The following is a 19,942-nucleotide window of genomic DNA, read 5'->3' on the forward strand; positions in this document are numbered from 1 at the left end:
CATTATATTCACAATGTACGGAATATCTTTATATTCTTAAATTTTCTTATTTTTCACATATAAAAAACTACCAATTCGTGTTTAAAAAATTTTCTTTATTTTTGTCTTTTTGTTATTGACCCTTCACTTTCTACAATATATCCTCATGCAAATTTGTAATATTTGAAATTCATATTAGTGAATTAATGATTAAATATCAATAACAGATACATACAAATAATGTGTATTATTTCTTACTTCTTTAAGCCTCTATGAAATAATATGAACTCTATTAATTAATCAATTTTCTGAATAAGCAATTCAAATGAAAATAATTTAATCCTTCGTATTTTAAGCATGATCAACAATGATTAAATTATATCGATATTATGGATTAACTATATTATGTACGAATACAAACATGACAATAAATGTCGATGAGTCGTCAGCTATAAAGGACATCACGAAGCATAACACTGTTTTTTGCTATACATAATAAGAAATCATTTACACCACAAGATATTATTGCTATATTATAACTGGAAATCTTACCTACTATTATTTTGTGTATGATATAAGCATATCAAATATAGATATTATATAGTTATGTAGCATAATATTACAACTGTGTTAAACATAACCTAATATGATTCAATTTATGTAAACATAACCTTTTCATTCTATCAATTATATATTCGATATTCGATATAAAAACGTACGTGCATGTATGAATATGCCCATTCGATAGCTTTTATCACGTTATTATTAAGCTAATTATAAATAATTAAGTAATACGAAGTATGGGACGTAGCCGTACACCTTCACCAGGAAGAAGAAGAGATCGGTCCCGAGATCGTGATCGAGAACGCGAACGAGATAGAGATCGAAGAAGAAGACGTTCTCGTGAAAGAAGAAGAAGGTATTTTCCTATATTTTTCTATTATACTTAAATGATATAAAGATTGCATGAATTTCAAATAATCATAGATCCGTTGAACGAGATCGAGTAAAGTCGAGGGATAGAGAAAGAGATCGTGATCGTGAACGGGACAGGCATAGACGTTCATATAGCAGATCTAGATCAAGAGAAAGGGACAGACCTAAACCCAAATTAAAACCCACAACAGAACGTCCTGTGATTACAGGTATGAAAATCCAATATTAGTAAAGCCCGATATAAATTATAAAATAACTGACTGTTTTAAATGAATATCTTGCAGAGGCTGATCTTCAAGGAAAAACACCAGAGGAACAAGAAATGATGAGAATAATGGGCTTTTGTGGTTTTGACACTACTAAAGGCAAAAAAGTTGAAGGGAATGATGTAGGAGCCGTACATGTTATTCTTAAACGAAAGTATAGACAATACATGAACAGAAAAGGAGGATTCAATAGACCATTGGATTTTGTAGCATAAAAATTATAAATGTGATGATTCCATAAAATACTTTACCATTGATAGAGATTCCTTAACCTGTGCAAGTTCTATTGTTTTCATAAATCTAATCAGAATAATAAGACGTATAAATAGTACAAAAAATAGTTTATATAAATGAAAATATAAGTAGACAAAACAAGTGATATAGATTGACAAAGATAGATGTTATCCGTAAAATTTTTCATTTTGAAATTTATTAAACAATTTTTATATAAAAATACTTAAAATACAAGCTTTTTTATAATAAGACAGTATTAAATATTTTAATTAATAATGTTTCAATCATCCACCCTGAGTCGTTTGCTTTGAGATGTATCATCATCACTATTGCTGTCACAATCATTCATATTCGATGTTTCACTCTCAGGGTTTTCTGGAGCTTGTGTATTGAGCTAGAAAATTTAAAAATATTCTAAAATTATTACAGTACGGACAATTTTATGAAAAATAATGTATAATGCAATATCTTTTCTTTTACTTACTAAACTGACATCCATTCCCTCAAGTCCCTCTATCAGTTGTGGGTTTTTAATTCTAAAATCTCTCGTTATACTTCGTTTTAAGTAATTTTCTAGCGGTATCTAGATTTATGCGAGTTAAAAATTGTGAATATAAAGAGAAACAAAGAATGAAATATTTAATATTTGTGTTTTATACTTACGCCCGTTCTTTTGCCAAGTAGTAATATTTCTTTGTTAAATTGTTCGATTTCATACACTACACGAGGTATTACTTTGGTTTCTTTTAAAATTTTATTCCTTTGTGCGTATGAATCGGATTTTAATTTTAATTTATTTTGATTTTCCTTCAAAAAATATTTTATAATAAAATAAAATAATGAATAATGATACTGATGACATAGATTTTTATTTATAATGTATGAAAAATTCGAATTCGACATACCTCTACATATGTTACCAAATTATAGAAAGCAGATTTTAATGATTTTCCAGCTATTTGTACCACCTGAATGAATCTATAACCAGTGAGATTTGTCAATTTCGGTAAACGTATAAATCATTAGTTACAAAGTGATATATGTACGTGCAGCACATACTTGACTGCTTGAAACGCTGCATTCTGATCATTCGATTTAGCATAAAAGTATTTTGTAAGATTACCAAGTAAATGATACAAGTATTGCAAATTTTTGAAAGTAAAGTCAGTGGATGGACCTGGTTTGATTAATGTATTAGCTAATGTTTGAAGTGCTTGAGCAAGATAAGATAATTGTCTACATAGATTTCGTTCTTTATCTCTTAAATTGTTATTCCCTGTTAAGACAATATCATTTTTTATGAATATTATAAAATTTGATTTGGAATTTCAAATTTATATTTACAAGTTTCATCAATTGTTCCAGGTGCTCTAGCTATAGTGTCTTCTGCCTTTAATCGCATCAATAACCACGAAGCATTATCCAATTTTTGTTTAATATGACCACTCAAAACATTATAAACTTGTAGTATAGTATCTTCACGTATACTTTTATATGAACCATTTGCTGCTAATTCAATTGCTACCTACATTTAGGTAAGAATAACAATCAATTTAAGACATAAAAGTTTTGAATATTATGTAACAAAAATTATTGCTTACGTTATCAATGTTCCCAGCTTTTTCACATAATTCCGTACAAATTTCATTCAATGTATCTCCACATTCTTGACTATGTTCTTCCAAGTTCAAGAAGAATTGTATGATTGTAGGAACAATAGGGCTTTGAATATCTTCTACTTGAATAATTTCTTTTATACATTCGACCATCTTTTTTTTAGTGAAAAAAGGGATTTATATAAACAAAGAAGATAATTTTCATGAAAGATATACTAACCTCTTCAGAATTGTAATTTTCAAAGTTAATCTTATATGTAAATTGTTCTATTATTTGTAATAACAGAAATGATATTTTCTCCCTGTCATTGTGCGTTTCTTCTGTAAGAAACTTCTTAAGGTACGACTTCAATGAAAAAATAATTTCTTGTAATTGAGAATTGATATTTGTAGATTTTGATTCCTTCTTTGATTGTACTTCAACTTGAAACAGTAAATAAAATTGTGATCTAAATTGTCGAAATAACATAGTAAACTGTTAGATAAATACATACAAATTGAATTGAGAAATTTTGGTAATTCAGATGAAAGTAATGTACATATGCAGCAAGAAATTTCCTTGAAACATTGTAAAGCCAATATAGTTACTTGTTCATCATTTATAAGTGCATCATCCAAATTTTGTACAAAATATTTATAAAGCAATCTAAAAATGATTTCATTATTATTATTATGCTTTTATTGGCACTATTATCCCATTTCAGAACCTACCTTCCAACATCAATATATGTATTTATATAGTTATGATTTTGCAATTGAGAGGTATCCTGTATAAATGATTTTGTGTGTTGTAAGAGTTGTTCACATGTTTGTAATATATAGCAACAAAAGCTGTGGTCTCTTCTAAGTGTAACATCATTTTGAGTAGAAGACCTACTATATATGAATTACAATTCATATTTAAAATAAAAATAGGCAATTTAAAACCATGGAAACATTCAGAATGGTTTAGTAATTGCAACACTTATTTCAATCATCATGGTACTTACGAAAATAAGAGCGGTAAACTTTGACGAACTACATCCAAATCCATAATAGTATTTGGTATTTTGATATTATTTGATTTAGCCGGCTTTTTAGTTGTATTATTGGGATCTCTGTCCTTTTTAGATTTATTACCATCACCTTTTTTTGTTTTTGTGGATTGCTAGAAAAATTCATAGCGAATGTCATGATTTTTAATACAACAGCTAAGTAAATAAAATTCAAATACAGAAATCTAGAGCACGCAGTAAAAGAGTAGGGAATTAGTATAGGAGAGATAACCAGTAAGAAAGGAAACAACAAGGGTGTAGACTGGATGAGGAAATTGAAAAACAAGAGAAACGAAAGGGCAAAGAGAGAGAAATATCTAGCTAAGGAGGTAAGGATTTATGCAACAGATAATAGACATACGTAATAGTTAAGGGTTACATGGTAGACAGTAGATAAGGAATGGTAAAATACGGGTAGCATAAGGTTGTATGTGTAAAGTGAGAGTGCAAGACAACAAGGAGAATAATTTTGTTGTAAATTGAGTTCCTTCTATGGCCATGAAGCTAAAATAAACTATATTATATAAAGAAAAAATATTTTACCTTTTTAATAAAGTCTATCAAACGTGTATATCCTTTAAACAAATTGTTAGTATCATGACAGCTTTCCTCATTCCCCTTCGACCATTCTCCAATTTGAAACGCCATTAAAGCCTCATATATCCCAATGACCATACCAAGATTCTTTAACTTGATCTCTGACTTTGGAAAGTCTTCATGAAGTAAGTCAGTTCCATGTTCCTAAAATTATTGGGATTTATTTTTACATTAACATATCAACGCCACTTTCTATATTGGCGTTTAGATTTTAATTACCAAATTTAAATGCTCCAATTCTGTAATTGCCATTTTCCTGCACAGTGATTTCAAAATATCATGTAATTTTTCAAGAATATGTGAATTTTTTACAACTGTATTAATATATGTCTTTTGTAATGTAAATATCAATTGAGCAATAGGTTCTTGTAGTACTACTTCCATTCCATGGACATCTGTACACAATTCCAATTTTACAGGTGGCAAGGCACTATCATCTGTATGAAGATATAGATCCAAATGTGAAAGGAACATGTCTACTAGAATTTCTGTTATTTCGGGATTTTTGGTCACAGTACCATACAGGCCTAAACACGTAATTGAGATTAAGAAAGTGGCAATATCTAACAACAAATTGTTGGACGTTCAAACAAATCTCTCATACCTTCGTACAAGTGTAATCTCGTTTCATACTCATAAGTAAAGGTCTTTTTTAATATATCCGATATTTCATAATATAAAGTTTTATCGCAGTCTGTCACCGATTTTCCTCGTTGCGAATTATACTCCAAAGTTATCTAAATCGAGTGATAAAAATTGTAGAATTTTTTTCATAAAGATAAGTGGAAGTAGTTTCTTTCCATTTTTATTTATGATCTTTATATATACCTGAGTTAATGTTGACCTAGTACTAGCGCTCATTGAATCATTAAATTGACTAAGACTAAAGCTAAGTTGAGAATGCATGTTTGTATACTTTAACATTTCAAGATATCCTGTCACAGCTGTTTGTCGTTTTAATGCACCTTTCCTGTAAAGAGCTTTTCTCAAAGTCAATAAAAGGTTTTCTCGTATATTTGGTGAAACACGCGCCAATGGTAAAATAGCATACAAAACTTGATTAGCAACTGTAGGGTGTAAAAATAACAACCGTTCGAGGATAGTTATAATCCAGACTTGGTGATCCAAAACTACTATTGACAATTCGCGGCACATATACTTTAAACAATCTAGAAAACATTTGTTTTAAGTAGAATTAAAGAATAGAGTCACATTTGGTGCAATTCTCTGATAATATTATTGCCTTTTTACCTGTATAGTGTGTTGTCGGCATACCACCTGCTACTATTTTATTAATCAACTCTTGTAACACAATAGGAACTGTCTCGTGACGTTTCTTAATTATTTCTCGTATTATTTCGGATCCAATACGCCACATAGCTGTTGCATTATTCTTGGATTTTTGATCAGCATTCATTAACGTAAAAGCTAAATTTGTAAGTCCCCTTAGTACTAAATGACGATCTTTATTGCTGTAAAATTAAAATTAGACAGTAAAATAAAGCGTATATGTGAAAAAAGAAATATTAATTGAATTGACCTGCTATCAATGACTTGTCGAATAATCCCAATTATATTGCAAGGTGTAGGTAAAAGTTGTCTCATCCATGCACTGTTTTGTCGCTTTTCTTTTTCTAAGTTACTATTAACCACAGCCAATCTTAATATCTCAAATATCTGTTAAGAATATTTTACGTCGGAATAATAAAGTAAAAATACAAATTTTTAATTCCATACTAAAAATTTTTACTACCTGATCTTCGTATATTGTAGAAACTGACATCAGTACAGAGAGTATAAAGGGTTGTAGCACGTACTCTGGGGTATGAGACACATGTTTAAGGAAACGGATAAAATCTTTCATGTTTTCATGATTTAACTGAGCAGCTTGGTACACATGATACAAAACAGTGCTCTCAATGTCTTGTACCTCTTTTAAATTAATTGTATCTATAAATATCCACATGAAAACAAAAATAGCAATTAGAAACTTATGCAATGTATATACACAGATTTTAGTTACATATTTTACATACCAATATTTTCAAGATTATTACTGTCATCAGACAAACTTGTCTTTGAATAACATAGCTCAAAGTATTTGGACAAGGCATTCAAAAGCTTTCTATTATCTTGATTTGGACATAATTTTAACGTCTGATATGTGAATGAGGGTACTTGATTCAGAGGAAGATTTGGAAGAGCAGAACATAATGCCCTCAAAACCTCATTACGATCTGTTTTATCTAGTACCATATCCCTTTACATGGATAAAATCAAATAACTCTTTTATCTCTAAAATTTCATATATGTAAGATTCAATCATATAGACACAAAAAGTCAGTTACCCAAACATTTTTGCCAAAGATGGTAAAAGATTGACGTTCCAATGATAATTACATATGGCTTTAATAATTAGTGATTTATATTCGGTTCCAGAAACTTCAGCATCTGCATGAGCAATATATTTTTCATTTTCCAGTGCCTCCAGTAATGCAGGTAATAAATCTTTCCAACTGAAAAAGGAAGAAAATGGTTTGAAAAACTTTCATGCAGAAAGAAAAAGAAGAGAAGAAAATGAGAGCAGAAACAAATTGCTATACCTGCATAGCTCATTATCATTATTGCGAATATTTGTGAGACAGAAGTTAACAAGTTTGACAAGATGTTGCTTTGAATAGTTTGGCAAGTCAGAAATTATTCGGCTAACGATCGCATTTGCCTGTCCTAGAGATATGTTAGTTTCCTCCAAATGTTTTAACGTAGATTCAATCACTTTTCGTCGTTTAGTTTGACAGGCTTCAGAATTGGAAAATGCTTGCAGAAGGTTATCTAATGTTTTTATTCCATTCGATTTACAAATACTGCTATGTATTAATCGCGTAAGCTAATGAAATTACATTTTAATCTTAAATGTTACCACCATATACGTCAGTCATAAAATCATAAGTTATGGTTGAAATGGAATATTTATAATTACCTGTTCCACGCTCGATTCTTGAACAAATGCGCATATTTCTGATTTATTACCATGTTCTCTCAATTTTTCAAACCGTTGACTCATATTTCGATATTTTAGATCTATTTGTTGCTTTTACCTTTCTTATTCAGAATAAATTTAATATAATTCACGCAATTTTCAATTTCTTCGTTACTCATTGACTTCAATTTATCAAGAATGTAAGATTTAAAATCGTTGTAGAATACAAACCCATGCGCGCAAGTATTATATTATTCACAAGTTTGACAAAGCTTCGTATAGAGGCCGTACATTCAGAGATGCATATCTTTGATATTTGATATTTGAAGAAAAAAAGGCGGGAAACGTCTTTCACTCAATAATTAATCTATTGTACATGCTAGTTTGAAATATTCGTATCGTTTCTGACAATTAGTATTAACTGCTATTGTATATTTGGTTAAGATGGAAGAAGATTACATGTTTACTATTATCAGAGAGGAGTATTAGGAATTATAACGGCTCTAATTTAACGCGTGAAATTAACATTCATTCGCCCTGTAGCTTAAAACGTAGAATTTTGACTGTTTCGCAACTCTAATACAGAATAATTTTACTCACTAGTAACGATAATACAAAATCGCGACTTACCCGATATGGAGCCTATCAGTCAAAACACGAACTACTACTCAACTACTACTCCAATTTCGCTATGAGCATTCCAAATAACTTACAAGTTTAACAATTTCATAGAAATTTATGTATAAAATGTAACAGGTTGAAAATTGTAATATACGTGATTTGGGAAGTAGAAGCTGTATAAAATATTTAATTTGATTTGTAAACAGCGTTGCAATTGCCCCTTATCAAAGAAACAGAATTTTCATCGAAATTATTTTCTATAAATATATCTTCTATAAAAATATACTTCGTCTGAAACGTACAGAGACGAAGCGTATTTTGTAATCATGTCGTTTTATATAAAAAAATAGAAAGGATTTTTTCTGAATTAAAAGATAGGTACATTTTTCGAAAGTGAGAACAATGACTGTTCGAATAGTACGCTATCATTTACATCGGTATTTCAGATTTCAAGCAGAGGTTTGGCAAGAGGATAAAATGATAGAATAAATGGATCGTGGTCATTTTTTTCTCTGACAGCAACCAGTCGAAGGTTTTGGATTTTTAGTCCAAGGTCGGAGGGGGATAAGTTAACGATATATTATTGAAAGAGTAAAAAAGAGAAAAAGGAGATTCGGGCGTGGCAGAGAAAAGTATACAAACGATTACGCATGTTCCTATGGCGAAAGTCTTTTTCGGTGCTCGTTCGAAACACGCCCTTGTACCCCACCTGATTTCGCGTATCTCATTCACCTAACCGAACCGGACTATATAAGATTTCGGCTACCAAAGGATCAGCACGCACTTGCTTTCCTACATTGTTAGCGAATCGACCAAGGTTCTCTTTCAGACTCACAATGTTCTCGAAGGTAAGCGATGCAGAATAATCTGTTACGAACATCGAAATTGTATCATACGGCTCTGCGCTATACTTGAAATATATCTCACGTGTATTCCAAATGTGACTCGACTCAAACGAGTGGAAACCATTTGCAAGTTTACAAACAAAACTATTCATTAATTATTTTTGTAATTTTGCATTCTCAGGTCTTGAAATTCTCTTTTGCCTGCCTCTTTGTTCTAATCCTGTTCTAACGCAGGATTGAATTATTTGGGAGTCGCAGAAATTTTTGAAATACACGTGTAATATACTTGAAACAAAGAAAGATGATAGCTGTGAGAAAGAAGTTGTTTCGGTAACGATATCGTTGAGCTAACTTTGTTCCTTTCTTTTTCAGATCATAGTACTCGCTTGCATTCTTGCCATGAGCAACGCCGGTATCTTGGCACCAGCTGGACAATATACTCTGACCCCTGCGGCTTTAACATCGACATCCGATAATATCCTCCGCAGCTCAGGAAATCTCGCACAAATTGCGACCCAATCGAAGACAATTGCCACCCCATTCTCCAGCACTAGCAGATCCGACATTCGTGTAACCAACCCGGCCATCTATGCTCACACTGCTCCAGTGGCATACGCCGCAGCCCACGCACCTTTGGCAGCACCCTTGGCAGCACCCGTGAGCCCACTCCTTGGCGTCGCTTATTCTCCAGCGGTGGCTGTTTCGCACATGGCCTACAGCAGCCCCATCGGTGTCTCTTACTCCTGGTAATCGTTTCTCCTTCTGAGTTTCTTGGACCGTTGCTCTGACAATCATTTGGAATAACTTTCATCGCACTATGTTTGTACTAAAAATTTCTTTTACTTTCTATTTATTAAATACGAAATGTATTGAAACGTAACAAGTTGCGCCTTATATTTTCCTTCCCCCTCCGCCTTTAATTTCATATTTGTTAGGTATTGTCGGCTAGCGTTGATTCTGTTATATCTTGCTAGATGTTCGCTATATCTTCTGTTGACCGAGAATACACATAGTACATAAATCGAAGAATCTATTGCAATCACACAACAATGTTCAGATATATGATTACCACTTGGCACAGGTCTATTCCCACGAAGTAATCGCTATTATCTGACTTGGATTCGCGAATACGTTAGGCCTGAAAATGAATATTGAAAAAGAACGAGTGAGACAGAGCGCAGTGCATCTCAGAATTCATGCAATATGTATACATATGAACGCACTATGTATTTCTAGGAAATAAAAGTTAATTTAAATATAATCATATCATTTTTATATCATCTTGATCGTAAAATACTCGATAGTCTTGACTAAAACGATTTCAGAAATCATAAAATTCAACGTGAAACGTTCCTGTTATGAGCTTCTCTGCTCGATTGGAACGATGAGAACGAGCGAACAAGATTAAAAATTTGGTCTCCGAGCTTTGTATAGAGTTACGATTGATTTATTGAATATTCGATTATTACATTCTGTGACAAAGTTGATCGTTTAGATAGTAAAAACGATTCGCCATCGAAACGAATGTTTCAACGTGTTTCATAATCGGTCGTTGTTTTAGTCGAATCCTCCGCCGCTTCGTAGTGGTTCGAGCGTGTGGACCTTAAAGAACCTTGACGGCTCCTAATCCCTGCAAAGCTCCAAGCCCGTTAAGCCCCAGAGGAGTTAAACCTGCGGTGAGAGCGGGTGCGGCTCCGATTGCGGTGGTCAGTCCAGGTGCGAGAAGCGCAGGAGCGGCAACAGCTGCTGTAGCCACTGGAGCTGAAATCATCGCACGAAACAATCGTAATAACCGAATTTTACAATCGAATCAAAGTCAAAAGTGAAAGAATCGTTCAAGCGATCGGCATACTAGTGTTCGCCTCGTTAGTGAACAATGGTATGCCACTGTTCGTTTTCAACTTGAGCTTTTACTTATACGCCTATTCGTTAAATAATTGACCGCACGAAATACACGCGGAACGATATTACTCCACTATATCGTACGACGAAGCGTTGTATGCTTAGTATATTAATAGTACGTATCAGGTTGAGTAATACAATAAAGTTCATTCGCTTGTTTCTTACAGGAGTGCATAGACACGTTGCTATATTCCTATAAAATCTACGTATCCGATCAAGCAATGATTTGTTCGTCCCATTTCTCCGTAAATATACTATTTTTCGTAAAAAATTCAGGTGCACGTACTTCTATGTTCTTCGTAAGAGGCGAATGAACTTGTTACTCAACTCGATATATGTATAAGTAATAAGACAAAACGAAAGATAAAAAAGGAAGTGGAAACTAAGGAAGAAAAAAGAAAACAATAAAAAGAAGAAGATATGAAAGGTATGAAACAAGTAAGGAATTATGGCAACAACTGAAACGATAAAAAGGAAAATGAACACGAGAAAAGCGGACTAATAAAATATCGATTCTAAGGCATAAAGGAAGCGTGCCGGCAAGCGAATGCCAAGCGCCCGATTTCCTCGCGACATCGTCGAATTGACCGCCGTCTGATATTCGACTATGTTCTAATCGTTAAGTACATTGCGGTTAGGTAAGGTCGTGTAAAGGTGCACGTGTGTAATACGTATAAGGTAGCGTCGCTGTACAGTGACGCACCATCGATGTATGTAATATATGTAGCGATCTAACGTATAGGCTAAGTTCAACTAAGTTGTGGATGTTAGAGAGTTACAATTTAATTGTAAATTGGCACCCATTAATCAGGTACCTGCAAGAGCGGTATTTGCGACCGCAACTACCGGGGCGGGCACAGCGGTCGCCGTCACGATTCCAGGATTGTTAACGCGCACGTCCGCTTTCCTGACGCTACTGAACGGCGTATCTACGCTCTTTGCGTAGGCCGATATGGCACCTAAGTTACCGATACCCCGTATCACGTTAGAGGTCGATGTTGCGATAGTTGGTACGGCGAGCGCGGCTGTGGGCAGAGGAAGGGCTGCTGCAGTGGACAGAGGAAGAGCCGCTGCTGCCGCTGGCTGCACCGCGACCGCTGCGGGCGCGGTTGCGAGCAAACCACCGCCGATCACGCCAGCTTGTCCAACCGCCAGCAAGCAACCACAAATCACCAAGAACTGAAAAACAAAGGTTAATTTTCCCTTTCTCTTTTTCCCTTCTTTTTTGCTACACTTAACAACGCGTCACTTTCTGTTTCATTTTCATCGCACTTTTCCTTCTTACTCGGCGACTTTGCTTAAAACTTTGTTTAGATGTAAGGAGATTCCAGAATTGAAATGGTACAATGAAGTTAAATATCTTATACGAAAACTACAGGGAAAGAAGACGATGAATTATTTCAGTGCACCGTCATTCGAACATTTATTTTTCATTCGGTTTCCAAGTTAAACGGCGGGCTTTTTCAGACCCTTCGTAACGTTAGAAACGTTGCTTAGTATGGTAAGAGATTGAAAAATATCCAGATATCGTTTGTCTCAACAGTTCCGTCTCTTACAAAGAAAACTTCTTGTAGTTTAAGATTATAAAAAACATATGATACTACAAACTTTTTTTTAAGCGAATTTGTGAAGCGTACTTTTGTGAAAAGTTTATTGTATCAGTAAATTCTGTTAGACAAATTTGTTGCTAAATTATCCAAACCAGATCAAAAGTTGTGGCAATTAATTCGTAGACCATCGCGTATATCGACATATATGAGTCTTTTACTTACTCTAAACATGATGATGATAGGTAGGAGCTGCTTTCTTCACCGATTGGAAGCGACAAACGAATTGAATGCATCTAGTGGATTTGTCAGCCTATTTATACGTAACCTCTTGTAATCCTGTCCAGATAGTTAACTTGAAACATTTTTTCACCAAAAACTTGGTATCAAGTGTCCGTCGACCAAAGACCAGCGTATTGCATAGAAGGTTTGCAACGAACCGGCATTGCAACATATACATATGGCTAGAGAAAATTTGATATCGTAAAACTCAAGTAGCAGATTGTACTGTGATCTTTCTAAAGAAGATTTTTGCTATTCGACTAGCACGAAACGAAATCGATAACCAAACCACCAGCGAGACAAAGAAATGGGGAAGGTGGAATGAAAAATACTAATTAAACGCGTTAAAGAATACACATAATTTCGTTAGCTTGTGTTGTTAAAGGTGTGTTAACAAAACACCGATTGTAAATATACACCGATTGAAAAGTAAAAGACAGAGGGATACCCTGCGCAATTACTCAATGTGAATGTATCTCAAATTGCAACCGATATGTCTTGGTATCCATGTATACTATAGAATTACAATTTAGCCATCGTATAAAGAATCGTACGTTTGACAAATATCGCGTAGGATATACATGAATAATAGCGAACTATTGAAAAGATTGTTGTAATCTTCATGGCTGATGATTAGCGGTTCGTATCTCAATCTATTGATTGGGGTTAGGTTGCATTCAGGATCGTATATACAATATCACTGTTAGAAAATTCAAACTGACTTTAATGTTATTCATTCATCGTACTTTCCAAATTTCAAAGACGTTCAAGTCAATCCTGCTACGATCCTCCAATATTTATACGTATACACTACGCCAAAAAATTAAAAGATCTTTAAATTTTGATCGAAAACTTGTCGATATTTGAACCACTGTAACTTTGTCAATAAGAATCGTACAATACTCTACTTGGGCTCGTTTCAAAGGACGAATTGTCTACTTTCACGCCCTTAAACGTCAATTTTGTCGAAGATTCTTTTTTGTTGCGAAATAGAGTAGGAAATTAAAGTTACTTGTTTCCCTTTTGAAATTTTAATTTCGTATTATTTAGTAGTACACATGTACTTTTGTATGATTATAAAAATTTTAAACTATGAAAATGAAACGAAGAACCCGGCCAAAGGCACTTTATTGGGAAATAATGTGTCAATACTTTTTGTAACATCTGTGTGCATTTCAATGTATACTAGAAAGAACTGATGCTACAATGAATAAGATTCAAGAATCAATTATTTCGTTCTAACATACCCTGCTGCATGTATAAAGATGTGAGTATTTTATCTATTTCAATTAAGTTACCCTATCTTGAATCCGTTAATAAAGTCATATTTGATTCCAAGTAATTTGGAAAAAATTCAGCGAAAACGTGAATGTAAGTAGCTTCGCAAGATCAAAAATAACAAAAATGGGAAACGAGGGCGTGGAGAGTAGAAGGGGTAGAAGGCGACGCGACCGAAAGAATAAACAAGTACAAAGTGAGAGGGAACGCGATCAGACGACCACTGCCGGTTGCAGTTGTTACGCAATTGACATTGGCAAATTGTAACAGAACAAGCACGGCCAAGAACTTCGAGATTTCATAAGCACGCCGGAGGCGAAGGAGTGTATTATAATTTGGTAAGATGACGTAGCAAAATGACTTGTTCGTTTTCTAATCTAAATCTTTAGCCATTAATGATTTATATGTATCTCCCGCGTTCAACATGATAGTCACAATTTCTAATAAAAGGAATAACGAAATTGTTGTACTATTTGTAACTCTGACAAATAGTTATACATTATATCTTATATCGTGAAATATAAGGATAATAATATCTACATAAAAGCATATTTAATTAGAGAAAGTATTTTGAATAAACTGGGGTTTTAACAGATTCGATCGCGTCGAAGTGAAAACATTATCGATACAATAGGTTTTATTTATTTATTATTTCTCTATAAAATACAGTAAAACATATTGATGTTAATAATACATACTAACAATTTGTTGGCTGGTTGTACTACAACAGCATACGAAGTGATTCCCACCAATAGTGTCTCCGCTTGTCATATCGATTACATAGATCGTACATATGGATGGAGTTACCTAACAATTCTCCATCTCAAGCTGTAGGAATGTCGGGAATAATATACCGAGATCATTAATTAATAATTCCACCATATTTTACATTATCGTACGAGTTAATTGATACTGTAATTTTCATATTCAAATAAATCTCGTGTTCTCGAATGCGTAACAAAAACATCTCCATTTCAGTGTTTCAATATGTTTCTTAGCAATTATGTTATAGCGATCGAAAAATATTATATTACTATCGATAAACTACATACACTCGATACTACACGATAATCATTATTTTCAAAACATTCACAGACTTCGCGCACTGTAATTTGTATATATTTGTACACATTTCATTTTATCTATTTTTTTTTTTTTAACGCAGGCTTTTCGAACAATGGTCAACGTTCAAGTAATTTTATTTTTTCCAAGATTACTTGTATTCTGTAAGTATAAAAAATAATATATAAACGTATACATATGACATAACATTTTCCCCTACTTCACTTTTCTTTCTTCTCTAAAAATTAAAGATTAAATATATTCAATAATTAATTAAGTTTATCAAGCAATGGATCATCTAAAAGTAATTTTTATATTTCGTTTTTATAGAATATAAGTACCTCCCTCCGCTCCTCGAGGTTTTATAAGAAAACCATAGTTTTCGATACACGAGTATTTCCTTTTGTATTCCTGATCTATGCTATCGTCATTATAATAGGGTTTCATCAATTCATTATAGAAACTATCAAACGACTATTAAAGACTGCTTAACAGCATTAACTAAAAACCGCAAAAATAGAAAAGAAAAAAGAAAAAATAGAAAAAAGAAAAAATAAGCACAAATATGTTATTAAATATTAATTGTACCAACTATAATAAGCACATTGTTAAGAATATATGAAAAATAACGAGCAAAAAGCTGCTCTTCTTTTTTCGTTTTATCAATGCGTTCATTTGTTGACTTTAAAAAACTCAGAAAGTGACAATAATGTGTATATATTTCTATCGTGCTTTCCTTCTAAAAAAAATCCTTCTTTCCAAATTAATCACTATTAATTAACTAAGCTTAAAATGTAAACGAAAAACAATTTACTACATTGGTTTACATCGATGTTGGGGACCAGAAATTCATTTCTCTTAATTGCGATGGTTTTGCTTGAAATGCATTTGGGTAGGCAGCTGATTTTCCTGATTTCTCATCGCTTCCTACATATGTAAGATTTTGCGACGAAATGGATTTCTTCCGAGCAAGCGATCTAAGTGGAGCAGTTGCGGCTTCGATGTTTGCTTCGTCCTCTTCTTCGATCTTGCCAGTAACGAATTCCTTAGATTGCCCGAAGATGCTTGCCAAGATCCAACTTCCCTGATATTTCTCGCGATCAAGAAAGGATGCTCCTGCACGATATCGATTCGAAGTAACACGACGATGAGCCTTAGGCGAACTGCTTGGACTGCCTAATGGCGAAGCGACTGGAGTGGCTGGTAAAGATTTGCTTCCTCTTCTGGGTTGACTGGCGGCCTGCTCGGCCGAAATAGTCTCGTGATATTTGTTAGACATCATCTGGTTAGCTACAAAAACAATTGACTTTCCACAAAGTGCTGGTTCGCCATGAAATCCATCATCTACTCCCTGTGATTTTGTAATCTTCGTATTATCGGTCAGTAATACCTTCGGACTTGATTTATTTCCGTTTTCTGGAAGCAAAATCAGAAACATTGATTCACAAAGAGTAAGAAAGAAATTTTACTTGTTATTCATTGTTTCAATCGTAATAATTAAAAGAAAATTCGTATAATTACTAGCTGCACAAACGCATGTAACAGTCAATTGTAAATTACCTTTGTTCGCTGTTAAAGTTGATGGTATAAACGGTTGACAAGGTAAGGGATGCTTGCTGAAATCAATTTCCTGATTTTTTTTCTTCTCCTTAGTTAATTGTTCTTGTTGCGTAGCCTGCACTTTCACATTATTCGTTGATGAAGTAATATTTTGTTCGCCAAAAACTTCGTCAATCGGCCGATATTCTTGCGAAATCGATGATCGGTTTTGTGTCTTCGGATATCGTATGTAAAAGAAACTGTCGTCGTGAGATGGTGGACTAAGTGTGGTGTCGTTTAAATCACACCTGCATAAAAGAAAAAGGACGAGAAGTTGTAATTACACGTTGCAAAGGAAGAAAGTAAGGTTAATGAAGCAAAAAAGGGTATGCTACTCGATAAATAAAGGCTCTTCGACTGATGGTCTTTTGTTAGAAGATTCTTTCAGCTTTAGATATCTTCTTACCATTGATATATTGTTCTCTTTACTACCAACAGTTCGTCTATAAATTTCTAAGTCCTATAGCGATGCGTTTCTCAGAATGCTAACCCGTCAACTAATTCAACGAATAATTCAATGCCTGACATAAGTATTTTGTTGAATTCGATACTATTCATAACACGCGTGAACAAACAATCGTTATTTAATCCGATGTTTTAATGTAAATCGGCATAGATCTACAAGCGAGAATAAGAAAAGAGTATAACAAACGTTATGCACCGCACACAGTAAGCTATACGAGGTCGCACTACTATTACGAAGAGTGTCTTGAGTCTAAGAATAGCGGGCACAATGCCCATGCGATTAAGTGCTTATTCGTATTGTATCACGCGTTAGCCAAATTTCATGTATAAATATTTCTTATCGTTTGTATGAATTAAACATCCAAGACTTAAACAATGTGAATCTCTTGTTCTATGTGAATGATTATGATATATTCAATGATTAATTTTGAGATCAACTGTTCCGTAAAACTTAGTAAAAGGAAAAATCAGTTTACCTAACCGAATTATTTCTGTCAATTACGATTAGTAAAAGTGACTTAACTTTAAAAATACAGCGCAGAATAATTTAAACGATTTTAATTAAAAAATAATAATAATTATTCCGAGTAAAAGATTTGTTTATAGCACGCACTGATTTTTTACAACGTAACAATTTCTCGTTTGTAACATCATTTGAGAGATAAGCATATTTGCAAGATCTAAATTTGTTTTTAATCAAGATTGATATTGTTTTTCTATTTTATACACTAAGCTATGGTTATAATGGATGTGTTTTACACATGATATCACAAATTTAGACACATGATAACATTCAAATATGTATATGCATTCTTATAAGAATAGCTACATTGTTCTTCAAATATTTCGTTCATCAGAATACACATCCATTATAATAATAAATCATAGACAGTTTTACGCGAAAGTAGATAAAATCCAACAGCCGGCTCCGCAACACGATTTTCGCATAACACATATATTTGATGGTCATATTAAGAGGGGTAATGCTACATCTACTTGTATTCAGTATTTACAGATTCACAGAGATGACCTGCTAGCAGTCTAAAAAATTGCCTCTTACTATTGCAATTGGTTTGAATTATTTCTAAATTCAGCAAAGAACAATGCTACGTTAAGGCATCACAAGCCTGCAACTCAGTATAAGTCGAAGTTTAACAACCTTACAACAGTTCAATTCTACGAAGGATTTGGAAAGAAACAAACCTAGTGTTGCTTCGGCCTGTCATCCACTTTGGCAAAGATATTCCAACGTTGAGTAATCTATCTTCTTGTTTCGTGGAACCCATTTTTATAATTCACTAAACTTCCCCTTTTTTCCAAATTGAATCCAATAAAAATAAGATTTGGTTCCGTTTAAGTTTGCCTATCTCTTTTTTTTTCTTTTAACAGATCACACCTTGAAACATTGGATTCAAAAGATATCCGAAAGTTCAAAGTCGTAATCTTTTAACAATTTTCGGTAAAAAAACAAATTCTCCTAAAGGATTGATCTGCACGTTGTTTTACTGACCTAGAACATGAATAAAATGATGGATGGGCACGTTTGATTAGGCATGATTAAATTTGATTTTATTAAATATTTTTCCATTCTACATATGCACTACTTAAATGCATTGAAAGAAGAAAAAGCACATTATATTTCATGATCACTCATTTTGTTGCAAATTCATATTTTTAAGAACATGATTCAAAAAATAGCATCTTAGTAAAAAATTGTTTTATGTATTGAATATTATAAAAAACACTATATATACTTTGTATATTATATATTTCTTCATCTTATGTATGTGCATTTTACACGATTTTATACTTTCAAATTCTCTAGAAATGACAAAGAAGATGATATGACTCATTATTTATAATATTCGATCCCTCTAAACATAATATTCCAAAGGTATGTTCGTAAAAAATATCAGTTCACTAATGGTTTCCTATTTATATACTCTTTTATCTTTGCTTTTGTTGGACTTGTATTTATTTTTGTGATTAACTAGTAGTATATTCTACATACACACGTTTTTGTATTCTTTCTCTGTCTCTGTCTTTCTTTCTTCCTCCCCCGTTCCCTCAAGAGTATATTTTTGTTATAAATTACAATGTCTATAACGACATCGACATAAAGTATTTCTTTATAAAAAGCAAATCATTTTGTTTTGTATTATCTGCTAAGACAGATTAACCAGGGTATTTCGAAAGCAATGGCAAAAAATGTAAACACAACAAAGTAGTCGAAATAACACCAAGAAATAAAAAAAGAAAAAGAATAAAATTTATAACGACAAAAATTTACATAATTTGATAAATATGAAAAAGATAATTATTTTTAAAGTCTCTACTATATAACGCTTCTCATACTTATTCATTGGAGTACATCACTCTCAAAATGGTACTACGAGTACAAAAAAACACGTGTATGTTTGTTTCACTCAATAATATGTGTATTGATCGATTGTGTACTTACTCGATTTTTATGATATTTTGGATGTCTTTGTACAACTAATAACCCCATAACGGCAATATTTCTGCAGAGCTTCGAAATATCGTGACTGAAAAACAGCAAACCACCATTTGCTACGACAGAAACTCATATAATGTATTAAGCTTTGTTGTATCAAAGAACCAGCTACTTCATCTTGATCGGAAACTCCTATTCGTGGACAAATGAAAAATAACTAGGCTAACAAAAGGAGTTAGGGAAA

At 33.1% G+C, this 19,942-nt stretch overlaps 5 protein-coding genes and 2 long non-coding RNA genes across 15 annotated transcripts; 4 read left to right on the top strand and 3 right to left on the bottom strand.

Moving 5' to 3' along the window:
• Positions 1 to 333: 333 nt before the first annotated feature.
• On the top strand, positions 334 to 2,913 carry LOC132911805 (U4/U6.U5 small nuclear ribonucleoprotein 27 kDa protein). Of its 3 annotated transcripts, none has more exons than XM_060968768.1 (4): positions 334 to 898; positions 967 to 1,124; positions 1,200 to 1,407; positions 2,781 to 2,913. In XM_060968768.1, the coding sequence occupies exons 1-3, from the start codon at positions 780 to 782 to the stop codon at positions 1,394 to 1,396; spliced, it is 474 nt and encodes a 157-aa protein (XP_060824751.1). In that variant the 5' UTR covers positions 334 to 779; the 3' UTR covers positions 1,397 to 1,407; positions 2,781 to 2,913. The 3 variants fall into 3 exon arrangements, with proteins under 3 accessions (XP_060824751.1, XP_060824753.1, XP_060824750.1); XM_060968770.1 differs by lacking the exon at positions 2,781 to 2,913 and having other exon boundaries at positions 334 to 694; positions 769 to 898; positions 1,200 to 1,666; XM_060968767.1 differs by lacking the exon at positions 2,781 to 2,913 and having other exon boundaries at positions 339 to 898; positions 1,200 to 1,666.
• LOC132911793 (Fanconi anemia group I protein) lies at positions 1,590 to 8,434 on the bottom strand. Of its 3 annotated transcripts, none has more exons than XM_060968735.1 (22): positions 7,643 to 8,434; positions 7,266 to 7,494; positions 7,011 to 7,178; positions 6,699 to 6,922; positions 6,416 to 6,612; positions 6,203 to 6,339; positions 5,914 to 6,134; positions 5,491 to 5,831; positions 5,267 to 5,399; positions 4,882 to 5,189; positions 4,609 to 4,806; positions 4,021 to 4,178; positions 3,743 to 3,907; positions 3,526 to 3,677; positions 3,252 to 3,454; positions 3,017 to 3,184; positions 2,760 to 2,940; positions 2,475 to 2,691; positions 2,321 to 2,393; positions 2,079 to 2,222; positions 1,900 to 1,998; positions 1,590 to 1,809 (listed from the first exon to the last, which is right to left on the bottom strand). In XM_060968735.1, exons 1-22 carry the CDS (start codon positions 7,674 to 7,676, stop codon positions 1,696 to 1,698), a joined length of 3,864 nt encoding a protein of 1,287 aa, XP_060824718.1. In that variant the 5' UTR covers positions 7,677 to 8,434; the 3' UTR covers positions 1,590 to 1,695. The 3 variants fall into 3 exon arrangements, with proteins under 3 accessions (XP_060824718.1, XP_060824717.1, XP_060824715.1); XM_060968734.1 differs by having other exon boundaries at positions 3,743 to 3,904; positions 7,266 to 7,549; XM_060968732.1 differs by having other exon boundaries at positions 7,266 to 7,549.
• A 537-nt stretch (positions 8,435 to 8,971) lies between these two features.
• Positions 8,972 to 9,873, top strand: LOC132911807 (pupal cuticle protein C1B-like). The gene is made up of 2 exons (XM_060968772.1): positions 8,972 to 9,111; positions 9,481 to 9,873. The coding sequence occupies exons 1-2, from the start codon at positions 9,100 to 9,102 to the stop codon at positions 9,856 to 9,858; spliced, it is 390 nt and encodes a 129-aa protein (XP_060824755.1). The 5' UTR covers positions 8,972 to 9,099; the 3' UTR covers positions 9,859 to 9,873.
• Positions 9,874 to 9,941: 68 nt separating this feature from the next.
• LOC132911804 (pupal cuticle protein C1B-like) lies at positions 9,942 to 12,905 on the bottom strand. 4 transcript variants are annotated; one of them, XR_009659081.1, is made up of 5 exons: positions 12,783 to 12,905; positions 11,826 to 12,189; positions 10,578 to 10,869; positions 10,178 to 10,246; positions 9,942 to 10,098 (listed from the first exon to the last, which is right to left on the bottom strand). XR_009659081.1 is itself a non-coding variant. In XM_060968766.1 (3 exons), exons 1-3 carry the CDS (start codon positions 12,789 to 12,791, stop codon positions 10,712 to 10,714), a joined length of 372 nt encoding a protein of 123 aa, XP_060824749.1. In that variant the 5' UTR covers positions 12,792 to 12,905; the 3' UTR covers positions 10,520 to 10,711. The 4 variants fall into 4 exon arrangements, 2 of the variants coding, with proteins under 2 accessions (XP_060824749.1, XP_060824748.1); XR_009659080.1 differs by having other exon boundaries at positions 9,942 to 10,246; XM_060968766.1 differs by lacking the exons at positions 9,942 to 10,098; positions 10,178 to 10,246 and having other exon boundaries at positions 10,520 to 10,869; positions 11,985 to 12,189.
• LOC132911809 (uncharacterized) lies at positions 12,111 to 12,929 on the top strand. Its single transcript, XR_009659082.1, has 3 exons — positions 12,111 to 12,202; positions 12,389 to 12,511; positions 12,803 to 12,929. It is a non-coding gene; the product is annotated as an uncharacterized LOC132911809 (long non-coding RNA).
• Positions 12,930 to 14,743: 1,814 nt separating this feature from the next.
• Positions 14,744 to 19,859, bottom strand: LOC132911800 (uncharacterized). Of its 2 annotated transcripts, XM_060968759.1 has the most exons (5): positions 19,705 to 19,820; positions 19,259 to 19,343; positions 18,447 to 18,753; positions 16,740 to 17,026; positions 14,744 to 16,595 (listed from the first exon to the last, which is right to left on the bottom strand). In XM_060968759.1, exons 3-5 carry the CDS (start codon positions 18,527 to 18,529, stop codon positions 16,003 to 16,005), a joined length of 963 nt encoding a protein of 320 aa, XP_060824742.1. In that variant the 5' UTR covers positions 18,530 to 18,753; positions 19,259 to 19,343; positions 19,705 to 19,820; the 3' UTR covers positions 14,744 to 16,002. The 2 variants fall into 2 exon arrangements, with proteins under 2 accessions (XP_060824742.1, XP_060824741.1); XM_060968758.1 differs by lacking the exon at positions 19,259 to 19,343 and having other exon boundaries at positions 19,705 to 19,859.
• On the top strand, positions 16,995 to 18,696 carry LOC132911812 (uncharacterized). Its single transcript, XR_009659085.1, has 2 exons — positions 16,995 to 17,830; positions 18,259 to 18,696. It is a non-coding gene; the product is annotated as an uncharacterized LOC132911812 (long non-coding RNA).
• Positions 19,860 to 19,942: the final 83 nt, after the last annotated feature.

The sequence above is a fragment of the Bombus pascuorum genome, chromosome 11 (assembly GCF_905332965.1).
Source record: "Bombus pascuorum chromosome 11, iyBomPasc1.1, whole genome shotgun sequence".
Classification (NCBI taxonomy): Eukaryota; Metazoa; Arthropoda; class Insecta; order Hymenoptera; family Apidae; genus Bombus; species Bombus pascuorum.